The sequence below is a fragment of the Crocuta crocuta genome, unplaced genomic scaffold (genome assembly GCF_008692635.1).
Source record: "Crocuta crocuta isolate KB4526 unplaced genomic scaffold, BGI_CrCroc_1.0 scaffold24, whole genome shotgun sequence".
Classification (NCBI taxonomy): Eukaryota; Metazoa; Chordata; class Mammalia; order Carnivora; family Hyaenidae; genus Crocuta; species Crocuta crocuta.
In genome coordinates this window covers 3940831-3966831 of record NW_027530974.1, presented here as the reverse complement: position 1 = coordinate 3966831, position 26001 = coordinate 3940831, and the positions used below count along the sequence as shown (strand labels likewise).

Genomic DNA, 26001 nt, shown 5'->3' with positions numbered 1-26001 from the left:
TTCTTCCATTCATGGCTAAGGTGCTTAGGGAAAAGAGAACAGAGAAGAAAGTTTAGAAGATTGAAAAGGAAAGTCGGTAAGTTTGTTCTAAAAGAATGCTTAGAAATTAGTTTTCTGCTAACTGTGGATTGATAAGAGATGTGGATCTGTTGGTTTTCATCCAGCAAAATTATTCTATAGCATGGAAAACAGTGAATTGGAGTTCAGAGACCTATATTTTCCACTATTGAGCTGTGTGATCTTGGATAGGTTTTAGCACTGTTTGATATTTTAATCACTGGTTGCATTAAATTAATCTAACTTTGCAGAGGGATGTTAATAACTTCTAGATCTTGGTCCTTTCCACTCTGAAATGGATGACAGATGGATTAAGCCTGAGTCTTCCTATGAACTTTCTTTGCTGATAAAAATGTTGTATGTCTGCTCTGCCTAGCACAGTAGCCACTAGCCACATGTGGCTGTTGACTCAGCACTTGAAACGTGGCTATTGTGACTAACTGAATTTTTTGCTTTTAATTCATTTAAATTTAAATCATGCTTGTAGCTAGTGGCCACCATATTGGACAGCATAGTTCTAGAGCATTCTATGATTTTCTGGATTCTGTAGTTTTACCTATCATGAGGTTTATGCTTAGAAGGTAGAAGAGACAAGTCAGAACTTCACATTAGTGAAGAATCATTCATATTTTTTTAACTTTTTTTATTTATTTTGAGGGAGAGACAGTGTGTGCACATGGGGGAGGGGCAGAGAGAAAATCCCAAGCAGACTCCGTGCTGTGAGCACAGAGCCCTATATACAGGGGTCAATCCAGCAAACCGTGAGATCATGACCTAAGCTGAGATCAAGAGTCTGACACTTAACCAACTAAGCCACCCAGGTGCCCAGTGTTCATATTGTAATACCTAATTATTTGTCAGGAGAGAAGATCATACTCTAGAAATTTACATAGAATAGTGTAAAAAGCCACAAGATTTGCAGTTAAGGGATCTGAATTTGAAGACTGGTACTACTAATCCTAAACATACCAACCCTATCTATCATACAGAGTTTACCATCAAATGAGATGATAAATGTGAAAACATTTTGTAAATATAAGATTACTTTACGAATGTTAATTATTCCAGTATTATATGGAGACAGTACAGTGATCCTACTAAATTACAGATATCTCTTTTCTTAGTTTTTTTTTGTGTTTTGTTCTTGGTTTTTGGTAAAGATCAAGGGTAGTGAGTGAAAACCAATACATAAAATATGACATGTAGTGTTACTTCACAACTTCTTACTTCTTGCTATGTTTACCTTTTATTTCTTTTTCTTGTCTTACACCATTAACTAGAACTTCAGTATGATGTTGAAAAGAGTGGAGAGGGGAGCATCCTTGCCTTGTTCCTGATCTCACTGGGAAAGCTTCTAGTTTTTCAGTTAAGTATGATGTTAGCTCTAGGTTTCATGTAGATATTCTTTATCAAGTTGAGGAAGCTCACCTCTATTCCTACTTTACTGAGAGTTTTTTTTTATCTTATTTCATAACTTTAGATTTATTATTTTAGCTAGCCCTTGCAGTTTGTTTGTTTGTTTGTTGTTTCCTTCCTTAGAACCATTCCTTGGGATCTGATTTACTGTTTCTAAATGACAGAATTACTTCTTTTCAGGCCCCAAAATAGGGTTTTGTGATGGTTAATTTAGCTAAGGCAAGCTGCCCAAATATTTGGTCAAACGTTATTCTAGATATTTCTGTAAAGATATTTTTGGGTAAGATTAACATTTAGGTGGGTGGACTTTGAGTAAAGCAGAGTACCGTCTATGGTATGAGTGGCCCTCATCCAGTCACTCAGAGGTCTGAGGAGAACAAAAAGCTGACACATCCCCACCCCCTACCCTCACTGAGCAAGAAGGAGTTCTGCTAGCAGATAGCCTTTGTACTCAAACTGCAACTCTCTGTGGGTCTCCAGTCTGGTAGACTGTCCCCTACTAAGCCTTCATAATAAGGTGAGCCAGTTTCTTAAAATAAACCCATCTATCTATCGATCAATCTATCTATCTCCCTCCCTCTCTCCCTTTCTCTCTCCCTCTCTTCCTCTCTCTCTCTCTGTCTCTCTCTCTCTATATACACACACACACACACACACACACACACACATCTGTACATATACACAGACACATTCTGTTGGTTAAGCACATGCCCTGCTTAACATACTTTTAAACTGTTAGATCATATTCCTGTTAAAGCCCCTGAAATTAAACATAAACCATTAATTTCTATTTTTCTTTTTGTTTAGATGTAATTTGCAAATACCTTGATGCTATTATGTCTATTTTCCCAATTTCCTTACTTTTGTCAACCAAACCATAAATGCAGACTTTGATTAGTAAGCTCCTTTTAAGGCACCTATAATCCTATCATCTGACTTTCTAAGGGCCTTTACCTATGGACTCCCACTTTCAGCCTAGGGAGGTTGTCTAGGTCTTCAGTCTTCTTTCCTTGTCTGCTTCTGTCTGTGTCAGCCACAGACAGAAGTCTCGTTATTTAGATTGTTATGTAATTAGAGAACAACTTAAATTTGCCTTTTTTTAGCACGTCTGACTAGCTGGGAAGCTGTGTTTCCCCCTCCACAGTTTCTCTTCTCTAAGATTCCCTGCTGCCTCTTTTTCAAAGACCAAAATGCGAAGAACAGAGGTGCTACATACAGAATCTGTCTGCTAACATTATCATATCTCTTTGTGTGGCCATATTTGTCTACTCTCTCTATAAAGATTACTTGCTTTAAAAAGAGTCCAAGAGCCCTATGCTTCCATCACATGTTTCTCCAGTTGGAGCAGCTAAAGACCTACAACTTCATAGTCTTCACAAATAACTGCTTTTAATAAAGCTATCAAGATATTCTGTAAATGTATTTTTTATGGGGAAATAATTACATGTAGCATATGGAGATGCTGAAATAGTATTTATTGCTTAACAGGAGGAGAAGGTGTACTGTCACTCCAAGTTCTTCTATAATATCAGCCCTTTCATTTTCTTCATCAAGGATCTTACATGTTAGACTTTTGCCTATAGGACTCTACACTTTTTATTTTTATATCGACCAAATTACAAATGGGGATTAAGCTTTTATGCTCAAACACATTTTGGATACATTATGGGTTTAGCTTATTGTAGGGATAGCTTGTTATGGATCTGATGTCTTTTAACTCTGCACCAGTTGAGAAGAGTTGATGTGATCACAGGAGAGAGTAGCAGTGCCCTTAGGACAGAAGCATGTTCCCAATGAGTCCAGGACAAGCCCCTCACAAGCACTGTGCTCTGCTCTAACAAGAGGAAAACGTGAGGCACAAAGGTCTAATCGTCCCCACCGTATAGTAATGATTAGGACCTTAGAACTTTTTTTAACGTTTGCATTAACTTTTTTTCTAATAGACCCTCACTACATGTCACATTTGGGAAAGTGTGTGAGGAGGAGTGGTTTTTCAGAACACGTCTAGGACATGTTCATGCAGGTGAGAGCAAAGTGCCCTTAGTCTGTACTTTTCTAATTCTGCTCACCTGGTGGGGGTATCATTGTATGACAAGGCCAGACACTGCCTTTGGGTCCCTCCTTGTCACAGCAGTTCTCTCCACCCAACCCCCAACCACCACACCCCCCACCGCTCATCATCTTCAGTTAGAAGTGATAACACACTAAAAGTCATTCACAAAGTCCTATGGGGAGTATACTACTCAGCAAGGAGATGGACTGTGTCTCTGAAGAAGTGGGTTATAGACTCACTCATTGCCTTTTCTAAGTCTCAGGCTTTCATTTAACTCTGCATTTTGGCTGGAAGTGATTTCTTAGCTTATTAATGGGGATGGGCATCAGTATTTTGTTGTATGTTAAAATTCTTATCTTCATTTTATTTTTTTAAATGTTTACTTATTTTTGAAAGAGAAAGAGACAGCATGAGCTGGGTAGAGGCAGTGAGAGAGAGAGAGACACAGAATCCAAAGAACACTCCAGGCTCTGAGTTGTCAGCACAGAGCTGGACGTGGGGCTCGAACTCACAGACCGTGAGATCATGACCTGAGCTGAAGTTGGATCTTTAACCGACTGAGCCACCCAGGAGCCCCTTATCTTCATTTTATAATGCCTGTGATATTTACTGATAACATGTGTGTAAGGTTTGCAGATTTAACATGGAAGAGGCTTATGATTCACCCTTCCCAGTGTGTGGTCTACTCGGTACACATTGCCCCAGTGCCTATGGTAGGAACCTCGGATAGTTTATGGGCTGACTATTAAAAGTAGCATCTCAGGCATGTTTCTTTGGAATGAAAAGTAACATATTGTCCTCTACATAGTTTTCTTCTTTAAAAAAAATTACTATTTTACCTAGACTTAAACAGTTTATATAAAAGAATGAATATTTTACCCTTTACTAAATTCCACCAATGTTGGCAATTTTTTTGCCACATTTGCTTTATCGCCTATTTGCTTTTCCTTTTTTTTTTCCACTGAACTCTTTGAAAATAGGTTGCAGGCATAATACTACCTCTGTATACTTCAATACGTACCTTCTTAGAACAAGGGCATTCTTCTGCATTATCACAGTACTATTTTCACACCTTATTGGTCCATACTGTCAAATATATATAGCCCATTTTGAAATTTTTCCAATTGTTCTATAATACCTTTTTTAATTTTTTTGTCCTAATCCAGAATTCATTTAAGGATCAAGCATTGCATTTTGTATTCATGTTTCTTCAGGCTTCTTTAACAGAAAAGTTCCTCTTTCTTTTTTTGGCAAATTTCATGATATTGACATAGTCTAGAATGTTCCCTAATTTGAATATGTGAGATTCTTTCTCCATTATTACACTCAGAATAATCACTTTGGCAGGAGCACTGTTTTAGTTCCATGATGTTCTTCCTGTGCATATCAGGAGGCCCCTAATGCTGGTTGTACTGTTCAGTATTCAGTGCTTGTTACGAGAAGTGTGCTCTTAATCCCCATTACCTACTTCACCCTCCTCCCACCCACATCCCCTTTGGCAATTATCAGTTTGTTCCCTAGTTAAGAGTCTTTTGTTTTTTTTTTGTCTTTTTTCCCTTTATTTTATTCCTTAAATTCCATAAGTGAAATCATATGGTACTTGTCTTTTTCTGACAAATTTATTTCACTTGGCATTATAGTCTAGATTGATCTATGTTGTTGGAAATGGCTCGATAATATTCCATTGCATAAATATGCCACATCTTTGTCCATTCATCTATCGATGGACACTTGGGCTGCTTCCATAATTTGACTATTGTAAATAATGCTGCATATATTCTTTCGAATTAGTGTTTTTGTATTCTTTGGGTAAATATGCCCTAGTGCGATCACTAGATCATACTAGGTCAAAACATAGTTCTGTTTTTAATTTTTTAAAGAGTCTCCCACACTCTTTTCTACAGGAGCTGCACCAGTTTGAATTCCTAACAACAGTGCATGAAGGTTCCTTTTTCTCAACATCCTCATCATCATTTGTTGTTTTTTGCATTGTTGATTTTAACCATTCTGACAGGTGTGAGGTAATACCTCATTGTAGTTTTGATTTGCATTTCCCTAATGAATGATGTTGAGCATCGTTTCATATATCTGTTGGCCATCTGTATGTCTTCTTTGGAAGAATGTCTGTTCGTGTCTTCTCATTTTTAATTGGATTATTTATTATTTGGGTGCCGAGTCTTATAAATTCTTTATATATTTTGATTACTAAACCATTATCAAATATGTCGTTTGCAAATGTCTTCTCCCATTCAGAGTTGTCTTCTGGTTTCATTGATTGTTTCCTCTGCTGTGCAGAAGTGTTTTGTTTTGAAATAGGTCCAATAATTTATTTTTGCTTTTGTTTCCCTTGGCTCAGGAGACATACCTAGAAAGATGTTGCTATGACCGATGTCAGAGAAATTGCCGCCTGTGCTCTTTTCTAGGATTTTTATAGTTTCAGGTCTTACATTTATATCCTTAATCCATTTTGAGTTTATTTTTGTGTGTGGATAAGAAAGTGGTCCAGTTTCATACTTTTCCTGTAGCTGACCAATTTTCCCAACATCATTTATTGAAGAGACTGTCTTTTTCCCATTACATATTCCTACAAGATTAATTGATCATATCATCATGGGTTTATTTCTGGACTTTCTGTTCCATTTCATTGATCTGTATGTCTCTTTTTGTGCCAGTACAATACTGTTTTGATTACAACAGCTTTGTAATATAACTTGACATCTGGAATTGTGGTACTTCTAGCTTTGCTTTTCTTTTTCCAGATTGCTTTGGCTATTCAGGGACTTTTGTAGTTCATTACAAATTTTAGAACTGTTGTTCTAGTTCTGTGAAAAATGCTATTAGTATTTTGATAGAGATTGCATTAAATCTGTAGATTGCTTTGGGTAGTATGAACATTTTAACAATATTGTTCTTATAATCCATGAGCATGGAATATCTGTGTCATCTTCAATTTCTTTCATCTGTGGTTTATAGTTTTCAGAGTATAGGTCTTTTACCTTCTTGGTGAAGCTTATTCCTATATATTTTATTATCTTTGATGTAATTATAAATGGGATTAATTTCTCTGTCTGCTGCTTCATTGTTAGTATACAGAAATGCAATGGATTGCTGTATATCCATTTTGTATCCTACAACCATACTGAATTCCTTTATCAGTTCTAGTAGTTTTTGGTGGCGTCTTTAGGGTTTCCTATATATAGTATCATGTCATCTGCAAATAGTGAAATGTTTACTTCTTCCTTACCAATTTGGATGCCTTTTATTCCTTTTCTTGTCTGATTGCTGTGGCTAGGACTTCTAGTACTATATTGAATAAAATTGATAAGAGTGGTGTGGAAACTAATTTGACAATAAACTATTTGTAAAAAAAAAAAAAAAAAATTTGATAAGAGTGGATATTCTTGTTCTTGACCCTAGGGAAAAGCTGTCAGTTTTTCAACATTGAATATGATATTAGCTATGGGTTTTTCATATATGGCCTTTATTACATTGAAGTGTGTTCCCTCTAAAACCTACTTTGTTGAACATTTTTTATCAGGAATGAATGTTGTACTTTGTCAAATGCTTTTTCTGCATCTCTTGAAATGATCATACAGTTTATTCCTTCTCTTGTTGATGGGACATGTCACATTGACTGATTTGCAAATACTGAACCATCCTTGCATCCCAGGAGTAAGCCCCACTTGATTATGGTGAATGGTTTTTTTTAATGTATTGTTGATTCCATGCTAATACTTTGTTGAAAATTTTTATATCTATATTTATCAGAGATATTGGCCTTTAGTTCTCTTTTTTTGTAGTGTCTTTATTCTGGTTTTGGTATCAGGGTAATACTGGCCTCAGAATAAATTTGGAAGTTTTCCTTTCTCTTCTATTTTTTGGAATAATTTGAGAAAAATAAGTATGGATTGTTCTTTAAATGTTTGGTAGAATTCACCTGTGAAGCCATCTGGTACTGGGCTTTTGCTTGTTGGAAGTTTTTTTTATTACCCATTCAGTTTTCTTGCTGATAATCAGTCTATTAAATTTACTGTTTCTTCTTGCTTCAGTTTTGGTAAGTAATATAATTCAAGGAATTTATTCCTTTCTTCTAGGTTGTCTAATTTGTTGGCATATAATTTTTCATAATATTCTCTTAAAATCCTTTGTATTGCTGTGATGCCACTTGTTATTTCTACTCTTTCATTTCTCACTTTGTTTGAGTCCCCTCTCTTTTTTTGTGTGTTTTCTTTTTGTTTTGGTTTTTTGATGAGTCTGGGTAAACGTTTATCAATTTTGTTGATTTTTTCAAAGAACCAGCTCCTGGTTTTATTGATCTTTTCCATTTTTTTTGTTTTTGTTTTTTAGTTCATTTATCTCTAATCTTTATTATTTCCTTCATTCTACTGGTTTTGTGTTTTGTTTATTCTTTTCCTGGCTCATGTAGGTATAAGGTAGGGTTGTTTTATGTGAGTATTTTCTTGCTTCTTGAGGTAGACCTGTATTGCTATAAACTTCCCTCTTAGAGCATCTTTTGCTTCATCCCAAAGGTTTTGGACCGTTGTGTTTTCATTTATATTTGTCTCCATGTTCTGTTGTTGTTTTTAACTATGCTTCATGCTCAGCTTGGAGCCTAGCACTAGTCTTGAACTCATTACCCTGAGATCAGTACTTGAGCTGAGACCAAGAGTCAAACACTTCACCAGTTGAGACACCCAGGTACCCATGTTTCCACGTATTTTTTATTTCCTCTCCAATTTCCTTTTTTGAGCCATTCATTTTTTAGTAACATGTTACTAATCTTCATGTATTTGTGGTCCTTCCAGATTTTTTCTTGTGGTAGATTTCTAGTTTTCATACTATTGTGGTCAAAAAGGGTACATGGTATGACCGATCTTTTTGAATTTGTTGAGTCTAGTTTTGTGGCCTAATATGTGATCTGTTTTGGAGAATGTTCCATGTGCACTTGAAAATAATGTGTATTCTGCTGTTTTAGGATGGAATATTCTGAATATATCTTAAATTCATCTGGTCCAGTGTGTCATTCAAAACCACTATTTCCCTGTTGATTTTTCTGTTGGATGATGTGTCCATTTCGATGTAAGTGGGGTATTAAATTCCCTACTATTCTTGCATTACTATTGATTACTTCCTTTATGGTTGTTATTAACTGCTGTATGCATTTGGGTATTCCCATGTTGGTGCATAAATATTTGCAATTGTTATATCTTCTTGTTATATTGTCCCCACAATTATCATATAGTGTTCTTCTTTGTCTCCTGTTACATTCTTTGTTTTAAAGTCCATTTGTCTGATACAAGTATTGCTACCTCCACCTTCTTTCATATACATTTGCATGATAGATGTTTCTCCATCCCCTAACTTTCAGTCTGTATGTGTTTTTAGGTCTGAAATGAGTCTTTTGTGGACAGCATACAGATGAGTCTTGTTTTCTTGGGTTTTTTAAATTGTTTTGTGTTTATTTTTGTGGATCTTCTCTGTTCCTTTCTTCCCTTGCTCTCCCCACAAGTTGGCTTTTTTTCCACAAGTAAGTGAAATACTTGGATTTCTTTCTCTTTATATTTTGCATATCATTTACCATTTGTGGTTGCCATTAGGTTTGCATGTAACATCTTTTATATATAGCTAGTACTCTGTGTTTAGTTGATGGTCCGTAAGTTTGAACTCCCTCTTTATTCCCCTCCCCTCCACGTTGTAGATTTATAGTGTCATACTCTACATCCTTTCATTTTGTGAGTCCCTTGACTGATTTTTATAGCTATATTTATTTTTACTACTTTTCTGATTCCTACCTTTCTTACTCTTACTTACAATCTTTTCTTTCCACTCCTTTAACATTTCTTATAGGGTTGATTTCTCTAGATCATGAATTCCTTTAACTTTTGTTTGTCCAGGAAACTCTTACTTTTCTTCTATTCCGAATGATAGACTTGTAGGATAGAGTTTTCTTGGCTGCAGAAGTTTTCCTCCCAGCACTTTGAATATATCATGCCACTTCCTTCTGGCCTGCAGAATTATGGAGTTTTCCTTGTATATGACTATTTTCTTTTCTCTTGCTGCTTTTAAAATTCTCTATTACTACTTTTTGCCATTTTAATTACTATGTGTCTTGGTGTGAATCTGCTTGGCTTGATTTAGTTGGGAGATATCTGTGCCTCTTGGGTATGGATTTCTGTTCCTCCTTCAAATTCAAAAAGTTTTCAGCTCTTACTTCTTCAAATAAATTTTTTATCCCCTTGTCTCTCTCTTGTCCTTCTAGGATCCCCATAATGCATATGTTATTATACTTGACAATGTCGCTGAGTTCCCTGAATCTATTCTCATTTTGCACAATGTTTTTCTCTCACCTGCTCATCTTGATTACTTTCCATTACTTTGCCCTCCAGGTTGCTGAGTTCTCCTTCCTCTAGTCTACTATTTATTCCCTCTAGTGTATTTTTAATTTCATTTATTGTGTTCTTCATCTCTGATTGGTTTTTTTATCTCTTTGTTAAGGGTCTCACCGATGTTCTCCACTCTTTGCTCGAGTCCAGTAAGTGTCTTTATGATCATTATTTTAAATTCTGTATCAGACATATGACTTATCTCTGCTTTGTTTAGGTCTCTCACTGTGATTCTGTTCTGTTCTTTCATTTGGCACATATTCTGTCCCCTCATTTTGTCTGTCTCTGTTTCTGTGTTAGGAAATTCAGCCACATCTCCTGCTCTTGATAGTAGTGACCTGATGGAGAAGAGATCCTGTAGTGCCCTGCACTGAAGTGTCCCCTCTTCACGGAACTTGGCATTTCATGGGTGCTTCGTGTATGTGTTGTGTGTGCCCTGCTGTTACGGCTGTGCTTTTTCCTTCAGTCCAGTCACCTTAAGTGGTTATCTTCACCCGTTGTGGGCGTGTTTGGTTCCAGTGGTGTTCGTGGGCCAGTCGGGCTGTCCTAGGCTTGAGTTGAGTCAGACCAGGCATGTACACAATGTTGTAGCACCAAACTGCAGGGGACTCTCCCTGTGTTGTCCCCTGAGAAACTTTCATTCGTGGGTGAGCCTGCAGTCAGAGTAGTTGTCTGCCCCCAGCCCGCCTCTGGGGCCACAGTCTGACAGGTGTGTGTAGTTATCTTTCCCTCTCTCAGGGGCAGGAGTGTCTTTGGACTGGTGCTGACCCCTTTTGGGGCTGCATGCACACTACCAGGAACATGGCACCACGTTGGATGGGGTCTGGCCAAGAGCTATTGGAGGGAGTGGAGCTGCAACAGGCAGGGGCTGGATGAGCGGTGTGTGCAAGGTTTGTGCACAGACCCTCTGGGAGAGCAGACCTGCAGTGCAGGGACTGAGTCAAGCCTGGCTGGAGGGGGAGATCCACTAAAGTACAGTGGTGAGGGGAGGAGAGTGTTAGCAGGTTAGGTAACTGGTTCCTGCAGGTGTTCTGCTATGGAGCAGGGGAGGGAAATGGCACCTGCTAGCCCCCTAGGATCTCTTTCCCTCCAGGACAGCTCTCCCTTCTATAAGCCTCAGGCAGTTTTCAAACTGCTACTTCTATGCAGTATCTCTGTGGGCTGTTGTGCTGTCTCTTTAAGGGCAGGGACTCATTTCCCTCCCCAGCTCCCCCAGAGCTGAGCCAGCTGATTTTTTAAATGGAAGGTTTTAAGTTTCCAGTGGTTGTAAGAACTTGTAATATTCAGCCCCTCTGGCTTTCAAAGCCAAATGTTATATGGATTCACCTTCCCTGGTGTGGGGATCTCTTTTCTCTCCCCTCTTTGTGCCCTGGAGTCCCTTTCTCCCAGAGAGAGCCCAACAGATGCATTTAGCTCCCCACCAAGTCTCCACCCTACCTACGCTCTTCAGCCTTTTCTCTACATTTACCTATGGAGTTTGCTCTGCCAGTCTTCAGGTCATCTTCAGGATTGTTTACACTGATGTGTTATCTAGTTGTATCCCTGGGAGGAGGTGAGCTTAGGGCCCTCCTACTCCACCATCTTCCCAGCAATCTGGGATCAAAGCAGGTTTTAAACACAATGTCTTATATGTGATAAAAACTCTTTACCCTTTCCCCAGAAATATGTACACCTATGCATACACAGACAAAGTTTTGCATAAGATACCTGGGTTTCTTGAAGCTATGGCCTCAGGTTCAGAAAACAGTTTGCAAGATTGAAGTATGAAGTTATCCAAGACCACATTCTCCAAGAAGCTCTCTGGGGCCTACTCTGATTACACCATTTCATAATTCTAGACACTAGCTTTAATTCTGGTAAGTAGTTCTGTTAGGAGCTTTTCCATCATTTGCTGATAAGAAATATGTATGATCACATCTCTGGTTCTCACTTCTCAAGAGTAAAGTTAGGGTATTTTATATTCATAATTAGTTCCTCCAGCTTCCGTTGTAATCCCCCTTACACAGTGAACACTTAACCTCTCATAATCAATAACTCACATTTGTTCTCCATAACTAAGACACTAGTAACTCTAGTTATGCCAGTTTGGGGAATGGCACTTCGGTTTGAATTTCCCTGATCAGTTACATCAATTCAGTTGTTGTAACTTAATATATTAACACTATGGAAGACTAATTTGAGAACCTAGACTGACCAGTCCACAGCTCTGATATATCTTTTACACTTAAGATCTTAGAATATACCATGATAAAGGACCCTCAATTTTGACCTTTGGGACTCTAACCAGGAACATCCCACAATGGGAATTGCAATCTGGGTATGTTTTCATCTTTCTTTCACTTAGGGTGGAACAGGCCAGTAAATTCTCAGCAGCCTTTACTGGAGAAAAGATTAGGATTTTGAGGTCACTTAAACCAATAGCTGTCCTTCCACATCACCATTAAAAAAATTAGAATTTTAACTTACACTGTCTGCTTCTTTCCTTCCAAGTACTCATTTTTGGGCAGCTGAGATGTGGCACAGAGATTTTTAACTGCATTATGTTCCGGGAAAGAGTCTGACCCAAAATGTTTCCAAAGGTGTCAGAGGAAGATGACTGATTTTTAAATGATGTTTTCTGGATTTGAGTTTTCACATCAGAGGTGGTCAGTTATATACTGCGTGTGTGTGTGTGTTTGAGAGGTGTAGTGATTTCAAATAAATAAATAACATTAAATTAATTTTCAATATACAGCTTATTAGAGCCATCATATTTAACTGATTCCTTATTAGTATAGTTCAGAACAGAGATGGTGCTACTACGAATACCAAAAGAACTTTCTTCTAAGTTGACTTTTCCTAAGCAGAGTTACATTGTGCTAAAATACATTTATACATAAGGAGAGCATTAAGAAGTCACAGCTGTTTAAAAAAAAAAATGCATTCTCAGTTTGAACCAAACTGTCTTTTAAAAAAAGTAAAGAAATCAATTATTTTTAGTCTATTAAAGAACTTACTGAGACTCCAGTACTGTCTACTCTGTGTACTCAGTGTAATACTTTATTATTCCAAAATACACTCAGAACTTATTCCAGGAAAGTCTCATGAAAAAATTAGAGCAAGAAAGAGTGAGATCTTGGTATGTGGTATTTGAGGCAAATTTGAAAGCAAGCAACTAAACTCCAGTGCTTCGGCCCTTAACTCACCGAAGGACCTTGAGAAAATTCCATAAATTCTTTGTCTTGTCTGCTAGATGAAGATGCCAATATCAGCCTACTTTTCTAGTTCAGGAAAAAAATTCTTTGGGTCAGATCAACTTCTGTTATATAAAGAATTACTGAACACAGTAGTACTATAATGAAAATGCCTAAATTTGGGACAACAGTAATCCTATTCATAGAGCAAATGAAGCATGTATTGATTTTTTTCTGGACAGGTGATTTAGCCATCTTTGTGAATTTTTTTCTTTTCTGTGCTTTTTGAACTTTTTGTGCTATCACCACTAACCGTGTAGACAGATGTACTTAAATCTTGTTAAGGAAAGTTGTAAGCCACCAACAGAATGGTGTTCTAAACAGCATTTTGGTTTCCTCTTTCCAAAGTATCATACGAAATAATGTGGAGCTCCATGGTTCACAATGCCTAGGATTTCACAATCAGCCTTATTAGCACATGTCAAAATATAGGGGCTTGTGGGCTTATTGGTCTTCAGACAGCTGTGATCAAACGGGAGAAAACCCTTGAAGTCAGAAGATCTGCTTTTAAATCCTAGATTTTGATCTTAGGCTAACTACTTAATTTCTCTGAAACTCAGTAAAACTGGGGCTGCTGTGAAAACTAAGATAGAATGTTTTATAATCTGCAAGGCACCAGTCAAGTAAGAATTCTATATAATAAGGCAATAGCATACTGTAAGATGAAAGAGCTTTATTAATAATGATACTAGATCACATTTATTGAGCACTTTATATGCTAAATGATTTACATGCACTATCTCATTTAGTCCTTCAACCAGTACTATGAGATGAGAAAACTAAAGTTTAAAGCAGTTATTTAGGTACCCACTGTTGCTTACTAATAAGTAAGGGACCAGGATTCACACAGACTGTGAGCCCTAGCTCCTAAGGATCTACTTGGTGTGGTGATCACTACCAAATATCAGAATGAATGGGCACAGAACACAACCAATAACCCCCTGTGATTTGCAAGTTGGACAACTTGATCTTTCAGCCATTTACATCTCTTTACTTATTTTAATCAAAATATCACATTTTCAATATAAAAACACTTAAAAGAAGAAATTTGCTCTCACTCTTTCTCCTAACTGTAAATCTCATTTTCCCACGTTAAGAATCTTATATAGCCTTCCAGAAATTTCCTGTTCATTTAAANTTGTTTTGTTTTGTTTGTGTGTGTGTGTGTGTGTGTGTGTGTGTGTACGTACTCTTTTCTGTTTAAAACAGAGGACATTACACTAAAAAATACTCTTTTACAGTCTCTTTTTCCCCCCACTCAACATAATGTATTCTCCCATATCAGAACATACAACCTTGTTTTCCTTTTTCGTGGCTGAATAGTATTCCACAGTGTGATCTGTTGTAATTTAACTAAATGGCCCCTTACTGATGGACATGTACACCGATCTCAGCTCTGTTGCCACATGAGCAGTGTGGCAGTGGACATTCCTGTACTTGTCTTCATGTCGAATAAAGACTTAGAGGGAGAAGAGCTGAGTCAAGAATGTGGGCATTGAAAACACAGACCAGCATTCGCACATTGCCCAGCTCGCTACCATCCAGCAAAACCCTATTTTCACACTCTGCAGCCCCGAGAATATCAAACATCTTCATCTATACCAATCTGATTTCTGAAAGGTGGTATCTGTTTAGTTACAGGTCAAGGTAAAGATAGTTTATGTATGCTACTATCTCTGTCTCTTTTCTATGTTAATGTATTCAGTGTTTTTTGGTTTCCTTTCATGCATATCATAAATATATTTCCCCCATTTGTCATTTATTGTTTGGCCTTGCTTACTACATGTTTTATACAGAAGATTTTCATTTTTATGCAGTTAACTCTTTACCTTTTTGTCTTTAAATTTTATATCACACCAAATTCCCATTCCAAGATTCCACAATTCTCTTGCATTTCCTCCTGGTGCTTTTTTATGTCTAATTTGTGATATGTGTAGAATTTGTTTTAGTATAAAACAGAGGTAGGGGTACAGTTAACTTCGTCCGAAATGATATTCCCTTGTCCTAGTTACCATCTATCAACTAAGTAGACATTTTTGTCCTAATCAAACTTCCCAGGCCAGAAAATCCTCCACTCCCTACATTTTACCCCATGAAGAAGCACCCATTAATTTTATCCACATCAGCAGTCCTACTTTCCTTAGTCCCCACCATCTCCATCTCCGCCTCTGAAAGCCTGCTCATCCCCTTCAGATACCTGCTCTCCAGAAACCTCTCCTCTCCCCCTGCTGGCTCCACCGCTCCCTCCCTAAAGCACACATTTCTGTCCCCCACCCCACCCCCACCCCCTGCACAGATATGCTTTGGCTTCTTTGCTCCCATTTCAAGCCCCTTCCCAGCTTGTTTCCCTTTTGCTTGTAAGGGCCATTTACACTCAGCAAGTTCCACTTCCCAGCCGTCCTTTTACACCTCAACTGCTGTCATCCCAACCATATGCCAGCTCCTGCACACACAATTCGGTTCCTAAGGGCCACAAACAGTGTGTGTGCCCTCGTCCAGGTAGACATCCTAGCAATGCCTGACCGCTCTGACTCCTTTGCATGGCTGGCGTCCTCACTCCTGCCTCCCACCTCGCCAAGCCTGTCCCAGTCTCCTTTGCTGGCCCTTCCTTTCCCTGCAATCACACCCACCACTATGACACATCTGCCCCCTTGAAGACAACTCTCAAGTCTGCCTCCAGTCGTTCCCTCTCCCCTGAGCACAGACATTGTAACCAAACAAGCCTTCTGGAGGCCTCTGTCCCGCCGCTTACCAGCCGTGTGATCTTAGGGATCCACTTTCTGTCTCTGCTACTGGATGCTAGGTTCCATATGGGCAGAGACTCAGTGGTATTGTGTTTCGTATTGTATCGTATACAAGATTCGATTTTGCTGTATTGAGGGCCTGCTCTGTGTCAGGTATTGAACTGGGGGCCTTACACAGCTCATCTTTGACAAAGTAGGTGTGTGTTTGTATTTACTTCATATTTCAGTGGAAACCCACCTCTTCCCGTTATCTGTAAGTCTTTCTCCAGAAGCTTAGACTCTTATCAGAAAGACCAGCTCTGTTCTCATAGGAAAGTCCCTGTTAGAGCCATTTCCAATGCCTGTGCTCTTTCCCTCCACCACGCTGCCCCCCAGGCTCAACCAGCCATCTGTTCCCATGGCCCTGAGCGTGGGACCAGCATTCAGTCACCCTTTAGTCACCAACAGACGCACCTTGCCTCATTCGTCCATTCACCCCATAATTGATTAAACAAATATCAGTCCTCCATGCCAGACTCACCCGGGCTTTAGGAGTTCAGTGGTGATGACACAGACGTAGTCCCGGAGGCACCAGTGTAGGACACTGCTGTAATGAGGCCACAGAACGCACGGGGTGGGAGGTGGGAGCAAGGTGCAGTTCGACGTGAGGCTTCCAAGGAGCAAGAAGGGGTAGGCCGGGGGAAGGCAAGGGCACTGGTGAAGAGAGGCAAGGGTTATGAAAGCTGCAGAGATAAACAAGAGACAACGAGCCGTTGGACCTTGCCCCCCATGCCTGGGCTTCCTCCGGAGAGAGGGCCCTTCACGTTTTACTTAGAGGTCTGACGCGATCACATAGCTCTTTTGTGCTTCCACACGGCTCCCGTTGTTCTGCTAGTATCTGCACAGATCATCTGTTTATGGATTGCCCTTTGGAAGCGTCTTAAGAGCAGACTGTTTCTTTCACATGACAGCCTAGAATAGTGCCTGAACCACAGTGGGCGCTTCTCGGGGTTGATGGGGGAATGAGGGAATCATTGGTGATCCCTCAATGGCAGGGCAGATGATCAAGAGTCTCCTTTTCCTTTAAAAGAAGGAAAAAAAAAACACAAACTCAAGAGTTCTTTATATTTTGTTTATTTTCTTTGGAGAACCAGACCCATTTTCTAAATACCAGATGGCTTAAATTAGTTTATTAAAATGTTAATATGGTTGATCTTTATAAAATACAAGCAAGTCCTTTTTGTTTTTGTAGGGTTTTAACATCTCCTCAGAGTAAAATCAAGCCTTAATAGAAGTGTGAACACTAGGTTATTTAATATCTATTGCCTTCTAAAAGGAGAAAAAAAAGTACAGTTTTTTTTTTTTTTTTTTTTTTTTTCATTTAAAGAGACAGCTCTTTTGCAGAAGGGAGAGAGATGATCTCAGTTATAAATTTGAACCCCTTTATTGTGGAATTACACACCACTCGCCATTTGTATCCTGCTTTAGATTTCTGGAATTTGTTTATTCTAATACACAGGCCCTATAATGTGGACATTAAAAATAAGGTATGAAAAATCATTTGTCGTCAGTGAAGGTGAGTCTGAAAACAAGAAAATGGACTAGATTTCCTCTTTAGTGCCTTCCATAAAAGCTTTTGATACACAAGGAGAGAAAGAAGTCTTGATTTTTATTATTTTTAGCAATTCAAGCAGAGTTTTAAATAAGATCAGGCTTTCATACTTCATTGTCATATTCATTTTCCTGCATATTTTGTTTATTTCTGGTCATGTAGTCAAAAGATGAGAAATGACCCCTTTTGTACCACACACTTGATTTAGTGGATCTGAAGAGAGGGGAAGTAGGGTGTGGGATAAAGAGAAATGAATTCTGATGTGAAACCTATGTAGGAGATTGTATACGCTTAGCAGAGATTGACTCCATGGTAGGCTTGTTCTCCAGATGTTTTCTAACAACCAGGATCTCACAGAATTATTATATTGGTGCATGTTGATCCCTTTTGGATGGAAAACCTTTACTTCACTAAATAATAGTTCCAAATATAATAATGATGATAATAATCATTCTAATAATTATTATTATTTATAGCAGCAGCTATTCATTTGTTTCTTATATGCCAGACACAATATAACATATTTTCACTGAAGCTAAAAAGAAACAATTCATGCCACTCAAAACTGCAAAATCCCACATTTCGGTATTTAAAACTCCTGCCCCAAAGCAGATGGGGAATGCTGTGCAGGGATAGAAAGCATAATATACATCACAGGAAAGGGCAGAAATGACAAAGCAACATATTTTATATTCTGTCTTTCCTGTGGCCATTGGCCCATAAGCTGCAGATTAGCCAACGAGCGACCCTGTTCCCAAATGCCTTTCTAAATAAATGCACATTGGTACGGTTTCCCTACATGGAAACTATACCAGAAGAATGAAATAGTATGTGTATACCAGGTAGTCTCACTTAAAATCAAAGATTTATGCTTTTAGTATAATTACTACAACTTTATGTGGCAAACACTAGATTATAAAAATAAAATACACATGCAGACTAAATCTTTCTGTAATTAAAAAAAAATCTCTATATAACATAACATGTTCCCCACTCTTAGGCTATGGCCTGTTTGAAAATTAATTGCATTTCAGCTAAAGAATACAGGAGGTCCATCTATATCAAACAAAATGTGATTTGATTCATAACTTAAGTGACTAGTAATTTAACTGGTTACTATACTATGCTAATTAAAGGAAGAATCTAAACAGTGATTGCATCTTGGAACTACCTTTTTAAAATAGATATGCCTGGGGTGCCTTGGTGGCTCAGTTGGTTAAATGCCCAACTCTTGGTTTCAGCTCAAGTCATGATCTCACAGCTGTAAGATCAAGCCCCGTATCAGGCTCCACACTAGGCAGGGAGCCTGCTTGGGATTCTGTCTCTCCCTTTCCCTCTGCCATTCCCCTGCTTGTGCTTTTTTTCTCTTGCAAAAAGAAAGGAGGGAAGGGAAGAGGAACAGGAACGGGAAGGGGAAGGAAGAAAGAAAGAAAAAGAATTTTTTTTTAAATACACATGCCCAAGGCTGTGTTCTGAGCACCTGGACTGTCCTAGATAAAACCATGGCTCTAAATCATTTTTTTATTTCTTTAAACTTTTATGTACTTATATTGAGAAAGAGACGGTGGGACTTGAAGTCATGAAAATGTGACATCATGACCTGAACTGAAACTTAGACGCTTAACCAACTGAGCCACCCAAGCGCCATTCTCCAAACCATTCTTAAGACAAAAAGAGACATGTGTGATATACCTCTAAAGTATCAATTACCCTTTAATATCCGGGAGTCTCATGGCCATGGATAAGTTTATTCTCAATGATCAATTTATTAATCTTATATATGCAATAATTGAAACTTTAAAGTGGATCTTTGCTAAGCATTTATGCATTGATTAAAAGCTAAATTTTATTTTCCTAGCCAATTTAAAAAGCAGTTACTAATCTAATATAGCTGCTGCTTTCAAACTCTCCAAACGTCTTAAAGATGAGCTATAACAACACAAAAATAGTCATTACAAAACCAGTTACTATACTTACCCCTAAACCTATTCCAGAATATTAATACTATTGGTTTAATTCAAGTTTCTGTTATTTCTACACAACATCCTAGGGTTTTAGAAATGTCACATTAATTAATAATACCTGTCTCCATTTTAATAACAAAAGAAAAAGAATACCTGAGTTTTCAGGACCTGAAGTAGATACCACCCAATTCCCTGTCAGGGCACTGGTCACCAATCTGAGCTGCCTTTTTATTGCTAAAGTCCATTTGTTAAATCAGTACAACTGTGTGTGTCTGTGTGTATGTGCTTTATTTGTTTCTTTGTTCAATGGGACTACTGTTAGCAGTCAGGAACAGTGGACCCAGGGGAAGGAAAGAAATGTTCTCCTTAACTCATACTGAGTCAAAGATGCCGGCATTATACCTTCTAGGTATGTCCAGTAAACAGCAAAAATGCAGACCTAGCGCTCAGAGGCCACTTAAAGCAGGAGACCTAAGTTTGGAAGTCATCCAATAGGATGCCAACCCCTGAGACTGGGTTCTGTTACCTAGAGGGAGCAGGCAGAGAGAAGAGGTTGAGAAGAGCTTTCAGAACAGAGTTTCCAAGCATAATGTTTGCCTGTGTCCATTACTTATAGAGAGCTCATCAGGAGGCTGGAAGAGGCAATTGGAAAGCCATTTGTATTTCTGAGAGCAGCTTAATGGAAGAGAACAAAATCAGCAGGGCCAGCTGGTGGCCAAGAGGCAGAGGCACCAGCTTTGGAAGAGAAGCTTGGTAGAGAAGAGCAGGAGAGAATGGAGAACTGTTTGAGAATTGGGGGAATAGGTAGATGGATCCATCTGGGATTTTGGAGGGGGAGTGATTTTTTTTTAAGGTGCAAAGATTTTATTATTTGACTAAGAGAAAGGAGCTAATCCAAAAGAAATGATTGAAGGCACAATAAAGAGTAGGAAAAAATTAATGGAGCAAGGTTCCAAAGCAACCAGGGGAAAGTGGTTTTCCTAAAGAAGTCTCAAATACTGTTAGAGAAGAGAAAGAGAAGAGAATTGATAAAAAGACACATATGACAATTCTGAGACAAAGAAGGAGAAATTGAAGAAGCTCACATTTTCTTTTTTCTACTTTGTCATTCATCTTTCAAGCTGGTTTGTGTTTGGGACTATTAAAAAGACTTCTAATATGTAATGAAATATATAAACAAGTTTTGGGGTGCCTGGGTGGCTCAGTCAGTCAAGCCTCCATCTAACTTCAGGTCAGGTCATGATCTCGAAGTTCATGAGTTCCAGCCCTACACTGGGCTCTGTGCTCTCAGTGAGGAGCCTGCTTCAGATCTTCTGTCTCCCTGTTTCTGCTCTTCCCTTGCATGCACTCTCTCTCTCAAAAAAATAAACGTTTATACTTTTGTTTTTCTTGGCACTAAAAATCATTTATCTTACAGGGTCTCAATTATTTGAAAAAATTTAGAGAGCAAAACTGCATAAAATTTAGGTTGTGGGATTGAGATGGATTGCTTGAAGAGAGAAATGTGAAAAGGGTTGTNGGGCATTAACAATTCTTACGAGGGTAATTGTGCAACGAGATGACAGAGATAAAGTCGAACACACACTTTAGCAGCAAGATCAATCAGCCCCGTTTTGCAACATTTGGAAGCAGATAGAGAGGTTAGTGCCATCTGCCAGGCTAAGGTTGGCAAGGAGCATGCAGCAGTAGAAGTCAGATGAAGCAAGGGCACCCACACTAGCATCACTGCAGTGACCAGTCACCATGCCCAAGAGCACAACTTTGGGACTAGAAGTGTCAGGTGAGCTATGAGAATGGGAGAAACCAACCAACTAGAGGCCATGTTGAGGAAGAGCAAGCTCGGGGTGACCACTTGGGAAGAGCAGAAGGATGGGAGATCGAATCAAGGTCTGGGGCTTGCCTGATGTCAGTGAGGTCCATACCTAAGGGTAGGTGATATTAGGAAGGCACTGAACATCATTGGATTTGAGAATCATAGGTATAAAGCAGGGGGTTTGGAAGGTCATTAGTATAGATGCTAAGAGACCTAAAGATGCTGGCAGAGGACTTAGTGGATAGGAAAACTGAGCTACATATCGAAGTTGTCAGAGAAAAGACATGAGCAGATAATAGCTACAAGTTTGGGAAGAGGATCAGTTTGGCCACAAGTGGACCACTGTACATGATAGCCTCAGAGAAAGTGGAGTAAGCAGGTGATATAAACTTCAGAATAATCCAGAGGCTCTATAGGGGCCTCTAGGATTATAGGCTCTTCGAATTTCATCAGTAACCATCTCCTGAAAAATGCTTTCATGCTCAGGTTAGCCCCGTAAACAAATCTACTTACATAGCTGAATCACCATTTGCAGTTTTGTATTAAGACTTAGCTTGTTTGTGTCTATCTAAGAAACTGTGATGTGTGGGTAGAAGTAAAGAAAATTAATTAGCCTGTGTGGCTGGCATAATAAGACTCTATCTGACACAGTCACATCTCCTGTGATTAAGCACACTAAGGAATTAATGTGGTAAACAGAGCCACAGCTAAAAGTGTATTATAAGCATGAAAAGGCAAGATATTACAAAACTCAACTTGTATGTCTGTTGCTTTAAAAAAAAAAAATCATAGAGTTGCTGTATGATCCAGCAATTCCACTTCTGGATATATAACCAAAAATTGAAAGCAGAGTCTCAAAGAAATACTTGCACACCTATGTTCACAGCAGCATGCTTTGCAATAGCCACAAAGTAGAAACAACCCAAATGTCCATTGATGGATAAATGGATAAACAAAATGTGGCTTATATGTACGAAGGAATATTATTCAGCCTTAAAAAGGAATGAAGCACTGGCACATGCCACAACATGGATGAACCCTGAAAACATTATGTGAAGGGAAATGCGGCAGTCACAATAGGACACATTTCATATGATTCCAGTTATGTGACATATTTAGTAGAACCAAATTCATAGATACAGAAAAGGAGAATGATGGAATGGACAGTTATTGTTTAATGGGTTCAGAGTTTCAGTCTGGAAGTCAAAAACGTTCTAGAGATGGCTGGTGGTAATGGTGCACAACAGTGTGAATGTATTTCATGCCACAGACCTGTATACTTAAAAAATGGTTTAAATGATAAGTTTTATGTATAATTAACCCCAATTTTATAAAAATGTATGAATACATTTTTCTAAATAAGTGGTAAATCTTATATTTTAAATGTTTTATCACAACTAAAAACAATTATCAACTTGGACCCAGACTTGGAATTATTGAGGGATGTTTGCTCCCCCCTTTTTCTTTCAATCGTGCATTTACTTCTCAAGGAGAAGAAATCAGTAAGAGCATGCTCTCAATCATGAAAATAAGTCATTTTCTAATCTTATAAGGGTAGGTGGCCATGCACACACAAGTGTGTGTACATGTGCAAATCCATGCTTTACCAGCTTAGAAACAGCAAATTTGAACTGCCAGGAAACTCTCTTCTTTAAAAAGAACTCACTTTATTTTAATCCTCTGTGGCAGGGAAGTATAACCAGAGAAGATTCTTTCAATCCACCCATTTTATTCTTTTCAGCTCCTATTTCTCTCTGGGTCAGAAAAGGTGATACAGGTATGAGAGAGTTGTCTTTCAAAACCATGACACGCTATAAATGTAAGGCATCAAAATGATGGTAGCCTGCCCACTGGGATCAAGGCACGATGCCCTTCTAGACGGGCGAAACAGGATTCGGACAGAGGCAGCTGCCTCACTCTATTTGGAGGAAACCTTTGAAAAGGAAGTCTTTACTGGAAATAGCACTCTGATAATCTTTTCTTTTTCGAGTTTCATAACTTTTTTAAAAAATATTTCTTAATATTTACTTATTTTTGAGAGAGAGAGAGAGCACATGACGATGGGAAGGGCAGAGACACGGGGAGAGAGGATCTGAAGTGGGCTCTGTGCAGCAGACAGCCTGATGCAGGGCTTAAACTCATGAACTGTGAGATCACGACCTGAGCCGACGTCAGACATTTAACCATCTGAGCCACCCAGGTACCCTGATCTCATAAATTCTTAACTGAGGTCGTGTTTTGGGGAATGTCTGGAGGAAGTGTTGGGAAGTGCGGTGTGTTGTAAGGGCATGTGTGTTGTAAGGAAGGGGAGAATGACCTGCCAGTTTTGCTTTCAGAAGCACAGAGCCAGTGTAGACAAAAAGACAAGTCTTCATGTATATGTACACATGTCCCAACTGAGGCTGTTCTGGTGGCTCTGTGTTTTCAGGGTGTTTACGTAAGCAGCAGCAGGAGCCTAGGAAGCATGATGGAGAAATACAAGTGTTCAGGAAGCATTAGACAGGCAGAGTCCTAAAAGGAAAAGCGGTGAAAAGGTGGCTCCAGCAGACAGTTTGAGTAGAATTAGCTGAGCATGCATATGAAGATCTGTAGCCACTTTGGTGCTGTGAGACACTGGCCTGGATTACTGGCCAGCTGTCTTCATGGTAGTTGCAAAATGGTTCTCTGCATCTGTAAGGGACTGAATGATTGTGTGCCCCCAAAAGCATAGGTGGAAACCCTATACCTCCTAATGTGATGATATGAGAAGGTAGAGACTTTGGGAGGTAATTAGGATTAGATGACATCTTAAGGAGGGAACCCTTGTGGATGGGATTAGTACCCTGATAAGGGTCCTGATGGACTTTGCTTCCTCTCTCTGCTCTGCAAAATGTGAGACAGAAGGAGAAATCAGCAGCCTGCAAGCCAGTAAAGGGCCCTCACTGGAACCTGACTGTGCTCACACCTCATCTCAGACTTGCAGCCTCCAGAACTGTGAGAACTACATGCCTGTTGTTTCAGAAGCCACCCAGTGTACAGCGTTGTGTTAAAGCAGCATAAGTGGACCAAGACAGTGACCATGACAGTTAAGAGGCAGAGGCAGACTAGGTGACCAAGCGGGCTGTCAAGCACACTTTCAGGACCATGTTTACTAAACGTAGAATGCAACTTGCTTTGCAGTGCTCAGTGTTGATTCCTCCAGCCTGTCATTTCACAGGAAATACATAAAATCTCTTTTCTACATAATCTTTTTTTAAAAAAAAAAAAAAACACAACTTTTTTTTTCTGACTTTCACCTTCTTTGGACTGTCCTGAAAATGATGTTGGGGTTTAAATTTGTTTAGGCTTTTCTTCTCATTCTTGAAGTGATTAATATTAATGCTAAATGTGAATACATTCACTTTTCCCTTTTAGAAGTTACCAGAAAAAGGAATTACTTGCAGTCATAACAAAGACAATTTGATTCATTAATGATGTAAGTGCTTTACCATGTAGAAGTTATAGGTCAGGTTTGTTTGTTGTTTTTTATAAAGAACAAATTCTAGGTAGATCAGCTTTGCAGTACATCCATTTGGATTAAAAGTTGGCATTTATAGCAATTGAATAAAGAACGGTGGTTGTAGAAGGAGGCTGAGACTCTGAATCAAGGTTAACGTTATCTTATCGGGCCAAGGCTGCTTGTTTCCGGCTTTTTCACAGTGATGCTCCCACCCTCAACATATCTCACTCCCAACCATATGTTGACATTGTTCACCCCTGAGTTGATCCGGGTTGTCTTTTAACTCTGTCCCCATTTTTGCATCTCTCCAAAGTTCTACCCACCAAAGGCATTAGGGGAAAGATCATTTACACCAGTACACTATCACTGCCAAGGAAGATGTGAGCCAGAGAAAGCGCAACATTGTCTCTTTCCTGTTCTCTGTGAACTGGGGCCTTGCTTCAGTCTGAGATGTAGAGAAATGGAAGGGAAATGGGAGCAGGAAGCCAAGATGGAAAGGCTAAATGTATTTTGGGCCCCTTTTACACACTCACAGATTGCCAGAATATGAGGTCTGTCCACGCTTACGTGTCCATTTAAGAAAGGTGGATACAGATGATTTTGTATGTTTTTGTATGTTTCATTTCCACACACACAAACACACACACTACTTGTGCAGAAAATAAGGAGTTCACTTTCAGGAGCTTTTTTTTTTTTTAATACTTAAGAATCCTGAACAATGATTCTGGGACACCTAGGTGGCTCAGTCAGTTAAGCATCCAACTATTGATTTCAGCTCAGGTCATGATCTCATAGTTCGTGAGTTTGAGCCGCATATTGGGCTCTGTGCACAGAGCCTGCTTGGGATTCTTAGATTCTCTCTCTTCCTCTCTCTCGGTCCCTCCCCTGCACACACTATCTCAAAATAAATAAACTTAAAAAAAAAAAAAAGGAATCCTGAACCAAGACTTTTTAAGAATCACATGGGAATTTCTCCATCCAAGTGTTACTCTTTAAATTATTTGCCTTGAGGACCTGCCTGTTTACTTCAATAAACTTCCTTTTCAGAATTGCCATCTGTTTCAGTTTCCAATTCACATAAGAAAATTGAGTTGTAGCATGGCCTCTTTCTTCCAACTTGACTCTGAATCACTTTTGACTTTTCAGAAAGGTAAATCTACCCTCACAGGATGAAACTTTGACAACACAGACAATATGCAAAAGAATATATGTTATTCATTCAATAAATATTGAATACCTACTATGTTGCCAGGTGCTCTGTGGGACAAC

General features: G+C 38.9%; 2 protein-coding genes across 7 annotated transcripts in view; one reads left to right on the top strand and one right to left on the bottom strand.

The window, feature by feature from the left end:
* The window catches only part of FARS2 (phenylalanyl-tRNA synthetase 2, mitochondrial), a 608095-nt gene extending 591401 nt beyond the window's left edge, over positions 1 to 16694 (bottom strand). For all 5 annotated transcript variants that reach the window (XM_077770046.1, XM_077770045.1, XM_077770049.1 and 2 more), the window contains exon 1: positions 16407 to 16694. The gene's annotated coding sequence lies outside the window, so the exon portion shown is untranslated. The remainder of the gene's footprint in view (positions 1 to 16406) is intronic.
* The window catches only part of LYRM4 (LYR motif containing 4), a 124520-nt gene that overhangs the window by 25063 nt on the left and 73456 nt on the right, over positions 1 to 26001 (top strand). Inside the window, exon 2 of one of the 2 annotated variants that reach the window (XM_077770053.1) lies at positions 10022 to 10058. The exons of the other annotated variant lie outside the window; for it this stretch is intronic. Within the exon in view, the coding sequence (XP_077626179.1) occupies positions 10022 to 10058 (37 nt within the window). The remainder of the gene's footprint in view (positions 1 to 10021; positions 10059 to 26001) is intronic. 2 annotated transcript variants of the gene reach the window in all.